The sequence below is a fragment of the Centruroides sculpturatus genome, unplaced genomic scaffold, assembly GCF_000671375.1.
Source record: "Centruroides sculpturatus isolate CEXI.00-Female unplaced genomic scaffold, Cexi_2.0 scaffold388, whole genome shotgun sequence".
Taxonomy (NCBI): domain Eukaryota; kingdom Metazoa; phylum Arthropoda; class Arachnida; order Scorpiones; family Buthidae; genus Centruroides; species Centruroides sculpturatus.
The window spans coordinates 252,042-262,761 of record NW_019384674.1 but is presented as its reverse complement, the minus strand read 5'-3'; the positions used below and the strand labels follow the sequence as shown (position 1 = coordinate 262,761).

The following is a 10,720-nucleotide window of genomic DNA, read 5'->3' as shown; positions in this document are numbered from 1 at the left end:
AAAAAAAACAATACAGAAAAAAAAAACAAAAAACATTTAAATACTTAAATACGAAAGCGATATCACACGCATTAAATTCCTTTTTACGTTACTAAATACCCAATATTTAATTGTTTATAATATTTTATGAACAGTTCGACAATATATACTAATAAACATGTATTAAATAATGAAATTTACTGATAAAAAGAGCGAAAAAAAATGTTTATGTATATAATTGCTATTTTATTTTCTTATTGTTTGTTGTTTTTTAATTGCTGTTTTACTTTCATATCGAGTTTAAAAAAAAATTACAGATAATGTGTATGTCATTTTTAAACAAAGCTAGTTTTTATAAATTATTATATAGAAAATTCGAATTCCTTTTTAGTTTAATGTAAAGATTAGATTAAAACAATTAGTTATATAAAATAAATAAAAAAATTTATGAGAAAATTTCTATGTCACATACAATAACAAAAATATTAATGATTGTGACCAGTCAATTTGGAACTTATTTGAAAAAATGAAAACGTTCACTTTTGTTCTACTTTCTCTACCTTATTTTCGAAAACTCTTAACATTTTTTTATTATATGATTTTAATTCCTTTTAAAGCAAAATAAAGTATATTGCAGCCAAAACTAGTTCTTTAAGTTCTTTAATATTTAGTAATTCTTAATTAGAAATGAATAATTGTTAAATTGTTTATGAAGTGTTAAATAAAATAAAATACATTTCATTAAACAGTTAAAGTAAAATAACGTTTGGCATAGCCTATAAATGGTGCTTATTTATTTATTTTTTTGTTAAATTTATTGTTGATAATAAAGAATATATAAATATAAAGTAGATTTTGATATATGCATAAATAGCTACACTTTTAGTTTAATAATTTGTTCATATTCGTAAGACGACATAGTGTCATGTATACAAACTGTATGATATCTTAATCTAATAATTCTTATTCTCACTTGTTCTGTACTTCTTGTTTTATTTAAAAAAAATGTAATAGTTATGTATAAATTATGTACTTTGTTTGTCAAATATTAAGCAAAACGTACAAAGAATTTTTATATAAAATACATTTATTTTATATAAAATACCTTACTTAATGGACAACGACTTTTCTTTTCATGAACCTAAGTAATATATTGTATATGTGTTGACTTTAAAGTGAACTACTGAATATTTTGCTAATATAAATTAATATTTATGATTTCGTATAATGCAATTTATAACAGCTAAAGTTCTAGAAATATAAAATGTACCATAAAGTAAACCTAATCTTTACTCAACTGACATTCTCTTGCCCGAATTACTCCATTAAATAGAGGATTTACTGTGTTTTACTGTGTTTTAACTTGTTTGAATATATTTAAAAAAACTAAATAAATAAATTTATACGTTATTTCAAACATACACTTTATTGAGATACAGTGACTTGAAGAAAGAAATGGCTATATTATAAAAAATGGAGTAAACATCGTGCATTGTCAACTATAACAATAACTTTAACGTCATAAGTATTGTTCTTAACGTAAGTACTGGCGAACACACACGCGACTTTTTAATTCGAGGAAACAAATGCGAGTAAGGCACAAGTTATAACATATATATTTGTTTCCATGTAAGTTATACATGAAAACAAATGGAACAATACACACGTGACGAGACACTGAAGCGACTCGCCACGTGTATACTGCTGTAGATAATTGCTGTGTAACTTATTTCCCTCGTGTTAAAAGATCGTTCGTGTACACAAGCTACTAATGTTGCTTTTATCACTAGCTTATGTGATTTCGGGAAAGCTAAAAACAGTGTACTTTTCACTAACTTGTAAGTAACATATTAACACGAAATTTCCACGGGATCTCACATTGCAGTTTTCATTTTATTACTTGTTTTTCACAAAAAAATATTTATTTTAATTAACATTATTATAACTAGTCGTTTGTAAAATATATAATAATAACACCACAAAGCTTTAAAATATATAAAAAAAATTTTTTTATTAATGTATTACTAATTTTATTATTCTTACTTAATATACAAACGTAAAATGTTAAAAAAAAAGTTAACATATATCAATAATAATATTTGTGAATAAAAAGTATATTTTTAAGAAAATATATATGAAAATTATCACAGATTTACATATCATGATTTAACGATAGCTTTACTTCCATAAATTCCACGTCAGATTCTTTCAAATGTTCTTCATTTTCGACCTCTTCTATGGACAACGGAGCAAAATGACCATCGTTAATTGTTTTAACTCTTGAAGAAAGTGATTTATCACATTGTCCTAAAACATCTAAAAGTAATGGTATAAGAAATAAAGCGTGAAAAGCTGTCTGAATAGCAACAATACTAATTATTTTAAAGAAAACTCTGGAGATATAAAAGGGCTGAAAACCCAAAATCATAACACCAAGAATAGTAGAACATGATCCTTGAAAGATAGGAAAACCAACTTCATACAAAGATTTCTTAATTCTGTCTTTTGAATTCAAATTACCAGCTAAAACAAAAGATGATGATATGTGAGTTGGATAATTAATAGAAAATCCTACACATAATATTAAAATCGTAAGAGATGGTAAATCTAATTTAACATTCCAAAAAACCATTATACCTACGGTTTCTATTATAATACATATAATTATTACTGAGATACAAACGGCACAAGTAATATTTGGTACGAAAAGAAAAAATATAATACAAATTAATGCTGATGCTACTAAACCAATTTCGATAGCGATTCCTTTAATTAATATTGCTTGTTCAAGAAAATGAAAATTAAGAGAAAATACTTTAACAGGTACAGGAGTATTTTCTGTAATTATTTCCATTTCTTTCATTACATTCGTTTCTATTGTTGGACTATCAATATTTTTCATAGGCAATAAAAATCTACTAGCAATAATATCAGTATAATTTTCATTAAATTTAATATCTAATTCAAATTGTCTGGCTTGAGGAAACTTAAGAAATACATTACGAAGTCCATCAATAAAATCCTGTTTATCAGACATATTATAACCTCTAAGTAAAAAAGTACCAGCTGGATGATTCATAAAAGATTTATAATATTTTAACCATGAAAGAGTTAATGCAGATTCAGAAATATGAGGATGAGATTCGAATTTTTTAATAGTTTCTTCAATGGCCCGTTGTACATCATTATCTGCATAATTCAACGGTTTATTTATGATTAAATGTATAGGATAAGTATATTTTCCAAAATACTTAAACATAATATCACTAAATGTTACTAAAGTAGAATTATAACTCAATAAATCAGCATACTCGTTACCAGTTTTAATAAATGCCAAACCCCATAATGAAGTACCGACGTTGATAAAAAATAGAGCAAACACAAATACTTTTGTTAGTGGATACGTTAAAATAGGGCCTAATTTGTCTCTCAATTGTGCCATAATGAAGTCTTCTTTATATACAGGATTTTCATCTAAAAAGTAAAAAAATATAATAATAATAATAATAATTATTATTATTTAATATAATAAATGATTCAATTAAATATTAATTATATTATATTTATTATTTTTTATCAGTGTTTTCCATAGTATGGATCGTGGCACGATATAGCTTCATTATCATTATATTATATAATATACTTGTTGTATAAAAATTGTCACGCATGAAGCTGTATTTCTATAATCCAAATGGGTGTAAATATTATTGAAAAACATAAATATTAGCTGAAAATTTCTGAGAAATTAATTGCCGAAGTGTACCGGTTGCATGGCCACCTCACTCTCTGGATCTAACACCTTAGACTTTTTCTTATGGTGATTTCTTAAAGATTGAGTGTACGTTTCAACCTTACCTATAAGTGTGGCTGAATTCCAACTCTAATTACCTCTGCAGTGGCTCAAGTGACACCGGAAATGCTGCACCACATATGGGAAGAAACTGACTATAGATGGAAAGTTTACCGCACAACAAAGGAAGTCATATTGAATAAAAAAAAAACCCGATGGACATAAACCTTGAAATGTTTAACTACATTTCAATGTTATAAAATTATATGTCTCTTCTGTCAGTTCACCAATATCTCGCTTTCAAGTTGTAAAATTATTTTTGAAACACCCTGTAATTATTGTTTCATAGTTAACCCGATTCTATGTCTTAGGTTTCGGTTATTATGTTGTCATTCGTGTCTAATTCGATGTCGTTGTAGAAATCAAGGTCTTGACTAACATCTAGTTCATACTTGTTACTGTAAACTGTATATAGAGTGCAGTTTTTCGATATGTTTCCTATGTTTTTCAACACGAAATTATTCGAGACAAATCATTTATTCCATTGTTTACGTATCCATTTGTCTCTCGATGGCTACTATTGTTATTATAGTTGACATTTTCATATGAAACGATTATTATTCTTATTTACGATAAATAAAAAATCAAAATAAAACAATACTAATGAATAAAATATTTAACCTATTATCATATACATTGCATTTATTTATATGAGAAAACAGGCAAATTCTTACCTACATTTTGTGAAATATAAGAATATTTAATCTCTTTTTAACTTACATCACCCTCAGCTTTAATAAGTCTTAAACAATCCACATTGTAGAGTAGTTGAATAAAAATAATACAGTAATAATAAACTTATACCAATTTATTGCTTCCCGACGTTAAATTAATTTGAGGGATTCTCTGAATACAATGTAAAACACCCTCTAACAATGCTACTGCATGGTTTTTTTCTGACATTTTATATTGCTTAGAGATATTTAATCCCTTGATCAATTTTTAGAACTTGAAATGAATACAATTCACAGACCTTGAATCTAATTCATAATTTTCGATGTTGTGTAAATTACTTACTTGACTGACAAATAATTACTGTCAATTTCAGGGACAAAAGGTTAGATGTTGTCATATACCTGATATCTTGTATAAGTTTTGATACACGTTTTGTAACTAGATTTTAGTAGGTGTTTAGTATTGTGTATTTGAAATAAATTGAATAATAAATTATAAATGAAGTTAAAAGTTTTTTGTAACGAACTAAATCTGACGTAGTCAGGTCCAAAAATATAGTTTATAAGATCAATAATCTTTAATTTAGTAGAGATAATAGTAGAAAAATTTAAAGAGGAAATAGAATAATATGAAAATTTTTATACAAGAAACCAAAATGCGTATAATTTATGAGGAATCTTTAGTCACTTTTGGTGCACTTACCTCATAATTAATTTTATTCTATTTTAGGTTTAATTATTATATATAAATGATATAAAACATACCTCCTGAAAACTGAAAAGTGATTGAATGTAGTCTTTTCTTTTCTCTATAACCGCTGAGTGCCATGCATCCTCCAAAGAACGTAATCTGATAAACGTATGTAAATAATGTACACGTAGCTGCATAGATACAAAAGATTCTTATTGCTGGAAAATTCGATGCAATTCCGATTGAGAATGATAGAAAATTTGTCAAAGAAGTTATCGTAACAGATACAACTGCTTCAGAAAAAGTTTCTGCCATTCTGTCTGCAACACTAACTTTCGGATTTGTTCTTCTCCATGCCGATATTAAAATATAAGAATCATCAATTTCCGTAGCTGTAAATATAAAAATAATACAATATATGATATTGTTAGGAAAATAGTAGTATATCTGATTAATTCTGAATTTTATCAAATTCAAAGATATATCATAAAAATAATTTTAAATTATTTAAGTTAAAAATTAATCGCAACACGTGAACAATCTGCCAAAGGGGATGTCTTTCGGAAGGACTTCCTATGGAAAATTGATGGTAGACGGCGAAGAAAACCGGAAAATACCAGTTGGTCAGCCGGTTGGTGAGATGCGAACCGACTACTGGTGTTAAGTGGTTTTATGAACTTTGCCATTGGTTAGCTTATAATTATTTTAAAGACCTGGATCATGGTTAAGTAACACTTAATACGCGTGCAAGTAGTGTCACGACAATACTTTTTCTCAGGCACGTAACCCAGGACTCACCTTAATAGATATACATATATTTTCTTTAAATCAGTAATAAAAATATTCTAAGTTATTGTAGATTAGAAATATATCGTTTTTAAATTCTTAATGCAATTCCTATGAAATAATAATTGCTATTATTATCAAATATTATTAAATCTGATAAATAAGAATTTAATAATTACGAAAAAGTACTCACCTAGAACAGAATAGCAAAGAGCTATGTTAAAGTCTACGTATTCGATTCCAATATACGACATTAAACCAAATCCACTAGTAATAGCTATTCCAGCCGAAAGACATGCAGAAGGTCCAAGCCAAGGTTTACTTTTAACCCAATCGTTAGTTATTAAAGTGATAAATGAAAACACTGCAATTATTAATACCACAAATGGAATCCTCGGAAGAAGTCTGTTAGTAAATCCTTTGATCTCTTCATCGATAACTTGGTGACTTATATAAGAAAGACAAATGACATCCGAATGATAATATTTCATAAAATTATAAACTTGTTGTTGCCATTGTTTTATCGCTTCAAGTTTTTTACTATCGCTGAAATCTAAAATATAAAATTGTCTTACGCTCTTTAAATCTGTAATGTAATCTTCTTCATCTAATTCAACACCTCCTAAAGTGAGAATATATTCCTTAAATGCAAATGTAAATTTATCAATTTCTACGGGATATTTTATTTTTTTCTTTCCTGATATAATCTCTTTAGTAAATGGTAATAATTTTACAAAATTTCCTTCTTCACATTCTTCAAATTTCTTTGCGCATAAATCTTTATATTTCAAAACTTTACCATTTATATTTATGGAGATGTTTTTAATACTTTCATGAAATATATTTATTTCATTAAATATATCTTCTCTTAACATTGTTTCTCCTTCTTTAGCAACAATTTGAAAGAGTATAAAATTTCTATTTGTTATTCTTGGTATATCCATATAAAAAGATGTATTGACAGGAAATAATTCGTCTGTAAGTCTTTTTATGTTTACAGCTTTACCATCAGTTGATGTAAAAAGATAATCAGCATTTCTACTAATTTGAATATTCAGAATACCCGAAGACAGTGCTATTGATAAAAGTAACGAACCTGCGATGAAATATAAAGGATGACCTCCTATTAATCTACCAAGTCTTTGAAATTGGCGTGAGAGCCCATTTTGAATACACATAAGATTCATTTTTTTTGGTTTGTTTGAAGATTACTAGAAGATAAAAATAATTAATAAATTAANAAATAAAATTATGTAATTTCAATTTTTCTATATAAACATGTAGATATTATTTTGTAACATACATTCCTGCATTAGAGATATAGAGATTGTATTATTATTATTATTATATAAACTGAATGCGTACGAATAAGATTCATTAAATAGGCCTGCAATAGAGATGCTTGTTATCTACATCAAACTACAAATATAAATATCATAATAGTTTTCTAAGGCTAGACTTTGTTATAATAAATCTAACCTTAGAAAGCTATTATTATACTTTTATTTGCTGGATTCGTTTCTTAAGATTGTGTTCCTTCAGTTTTATAATTAATGTAATGTAATGTTATATAGAGAAATGTAAACAGAGATTTTAAATGGTTAAACAGTATAGTATTGACGTTATTATTCCACTTTACACAAAACGAATGTGCCTTAAGAATATCAATTTAAACACAGTGTTCTTACATATCCATAATACAGTATTAAAAATATTTTAAAAAACCGAAATATGATGGATAACCTACGTATAAATAAACACGAAATATAATAAACAACATTTTTCAGGATTAAGTATTTCGTAAAATCTAGCAAATAAATTAATCTTATATAAACCTTGAGAGATATAATCAAGAAAAGCTTGTAACATTACCAAAATAGAATACATGTTTGAATACTTATATATATTTAGACTCAGTCGATCCTATACTTTAAAAAAAATTTTTTTCCTGTCATGCTGTATTGTTAGAAATTAATAAATATGTATATCAATTAGCCTTTATTGTTTAGAATAATAAAATGATTAAAAAGGAAAATCTCAAATAGTTCATATAGAAAAAGAAACCTAATATAAAGGATAAGAATGAGTTTTGACGTCATTTTATACTCACCTCAATGACATATATAAACAACATACCAAATGAAGAGGGAAGAAATTGTGTAAGAGGAAAATGGATAAAAATTAAGGATGTCATGAAATGGGTCAGAACCTTGAAACAGCACGAGCTTTATCAAACTTTGCAATAATAAAAAAAAAATATATATATATATTTATATATATAATAATGTACAGTAAGCCGATTGCAAAGTTTATATAAATCCCTTTATAAACAAGTGTAATAAAATTTAAAAACAAACAAAAAATAAAAACACGAGAATGGGTATTATATTGTAGAAAAACTATTGTTTTTGACATTAAATCTAATGACTTCTATTATGATTGCTATAGTTTATAAATACAACAATAATCAATAAATTATTATCAATATTAACGTCAATTTAGAAGAAAGGACAGAGAAATTTAGAAGAAAAGGACAAATTCAATTGTGTTTATTTGAAATTGATAAATCCAACAATTGTTATAGAGAATTTTACCGTTCATTCAATGAAAGAAAGATTTTTCAATAAGGAAAAAGTATATGCCTTTTTTTTTGAAAATTTATTTAAAAAAATATCATTTCTAGTGATAAAAATTGTAGATTAGAAATATATCGTTTTTAAATTCTTAATGCAATTCCTATGAAATAATAATTGCTATTATTATCAAATATTATTAAATCTGATAAATAAGAATTTAATAATTACGAAAAAGTACTCACCTAGAACAGAATAGCAAAGAGCTATGTTAAAGTCTACGTATTCGATTCCAATATACGACATTAAACCAAATCCACTAGTAATAGCTATTCCAGCCGAAAGACATGCAGAAGGTCCAAGCCAAGGTTTACTTTTAACCCAATCGTTAGTTATTAAAGTGATAAATGAAAACACTGCAATTATTAATACCACAAATGGAATCCTCGGAAGAAGTCTGTTAGTAAATCCTTTGATCTCTTCATCGATAACTTGGTGACTTATATAAGAAAGACAAATGACATCCGAATGATAATATTTCATAAAATTATAAACTTGTTGTTGCCATTGTTTTATCGCTTCAAGTTTTTTACTATCGCTGAAATCTAAAATATAAAATTGTCTTACGCTCTTTAAATCTGTAATGTAATCTTCTTCATCTAATTCAACACCTCCTAAAGTGAGAATATATTCCTTAAATGCAAATGTAAATTTATCAATTTCTACGGGATATTTTATTTTTTTCTTTCCTGATATAATCTCTTTAGTAAATGGTAATAATTTTACAAAATTTCCTTCTTCACATTCTTCAAATTTCTTTGCGCATAAATCTTTATATTTCAAAACTTTACCATTTATATTTATGGAGATGTTTTTAATACTTTCATGAAATATATTTATTTCATTAAATATATCTTCTCTTAACATTGTTTCTCCTTCTTTAGCAACAATTTGAAAGAGTATAAAATTTCTATTTGTTATTCTTGGTATATCCATATAAAAAGATGTATTGACAGGAAATAATTCGTCTGTAAGTCTTTTTATGTTTACAGCTTTACCATCAGTTGATGTAAAAAGATAATCAGCATTTCTACTAATTTGAATATTCAGAATACCCGAAGACAGTGCTATTGATAAAAGTAACGAACCTGCGATGAAATATAAAGGATGACCTCCTATTAATCTACCAAGTCTTTGAAATTGGCGTGAGAGCCCATTTTGAATACACATAAGATTCATTTTTTTTGGTTTGTTTGAAGATTACTAGAAGATAAAAATAATTAATAAATTAACAATTATTTTAAGTAATAATAATACTAATAATTTTAACATTTATTAAATAAATAGATTAAACTTAAATTAAAAATTTAATTACAGTATAGGAAACCTCTTCTATAAAGTATTATAGGATTCGTGTAGTATGCTTTATATATATATTTTGAGTGAAATTTTTTATTATAAAATTTACTTTAAATGTAATTTTTTTATGGTTTTCTATAATTTTCATACCATTTAATAGACATATAATATTATTTTAAAAAATTTTTTGTTTATTACTTTATAAAAAGATCATTAACTCTAATATACTAAGATTAACAGACTCTATAACTTTTTTTTTATTTTTTTATTATATTATTGATTTTTAAAATTAAAGCTAGAGGAAAATTTAAAAATATAAAACTCTAAATACATATAATGAATAATAATTTTCATATATTTAAATAATTAATTAGAATATTTACAGGATATTAAAAAAGTTTAAATAATTTTCTTAGAAAGGTAAACCTGTGAAATTCTTTTGAATAAAAATGAATAATTATATCTATTGTTTAGAATAATAAAATGATTAAAAAGGAAAATCTCAAATAGTTCATANAATTACAATAATATATAAATCAAATTGTTGTAGACAAGAAGTCATATAGATATTTAGATATCACAGCTATTTGTACACTCAACAAGTTATATATAAAAGATAATAAATTGTTCTTTGTAATAACTTGTAATATAAGATTGTTTTAAATGAATTGAAAGAAATAAATTATTTACAAATAATTAATATTCTGTTTACACTATGAAATCTATCTTAGAAACGTTAAAATATTCAAGAACAATTACTATAAATATATAAATCAAATTGTTGTAGACAAGAAGTCATATAGATATT

The 10,720-nt window shown here is 25.4% G+C and overlaps 2 protein-coding genes across 2 annotated transcripts; both read right to left on the bottom strand.

Annotated features, from left to right (window-relative positions):
* Nucleotides 1–2,104: 2,104 nt before the first annotated feature.
* LOC111626777 (patched domain-containing protein 3-like) lies at nucleotides 2,105–7,187 on the bottom strand. Its single transcript, XM_023370277.1, has 3 exons — nucleotides 6,174–7,187; nucleotides 5,269–5,586; nucleotides 2,105–3,453 (listed from the first exon to the last, which is right to left on the bottom strand). Exons 1-3 carry the CDS (start codon nucleotides 7,165–7,167, stop codon nucleotides 2,132–2,134), a joined length of 2,634 nt encoding a protein of 877 aa, XP_023226045.1. The 5' UTR covers nucleotides 7,168–7,187; the 3' UTR covers nucleotides 2,105–2,131.
* A 1,509-nt stretch (nucleotides 7,188–8,696) lies between these two features.
* On the bottom strand, nucleotides 8,697–9,792 carry LOC111626788. The gene is made up of 3 exons (XM_023370290.1): nucleotides 9,612–9,792; nucleotides 8,799–9,227; nucleotides 8,697–8,716 (listed from the first exon to the last, which is right to left on the bottom strand). The coding sequence occupies exons 1-3, from the start codon at nucleotides 9,790–9,792 to the stop codon at nucleotides 8,697–8,699; spliced, it is 630 nt and encodes a 209-aa protein (XP_023226058.1).
* Between the last annotated feature and the right edge of the window lie 928 nt (nucleotides 9,793–10,720).

Coding starts and splice junctions, on each gene's coding strand:
- LOC111626777 (XM_023370277.1), bottom strand. CDS start 7,167: ATGAATCTTATGTGTATTCAAAATGGGCTCTCACGCCAATTTCAAAGA. Junction 5,587..6,173: donor TCTTTGCTATTCTGTTCTAG/GTGAGTACTTTT, acceptor TTATATTTACAG/CTACGGAAATTGATGATTCT. Junction 3,454..5,268: donor CACTTTTCAGTTTTCAGGAG/GTATGTTTTATA, acceptor TTTACTTTTTAG/ATGAAAATCCTGTATATAAA.
- LOC111626788 (XM_023370290.1), bottom strand. CDS start 9,792: ATGAATCTTATGTGTATTCAAAATGGGCTCTCACGCCAATTTCAAAGA. Junction 9,228..9,611: donor TCTTTTTACATCAACTGATG/GTAAAGCTGTAA, acceptor TTCTCACTTTAG/GAGGTGTTGAATTAGATGAA. Junction 8,717..8,798: donor TCTTTGCTATTCTGTTCTAG/GTGAGTACTTTT, acceptor ATTATTTCATAG/GAATTGCATTAAGAATTTAA.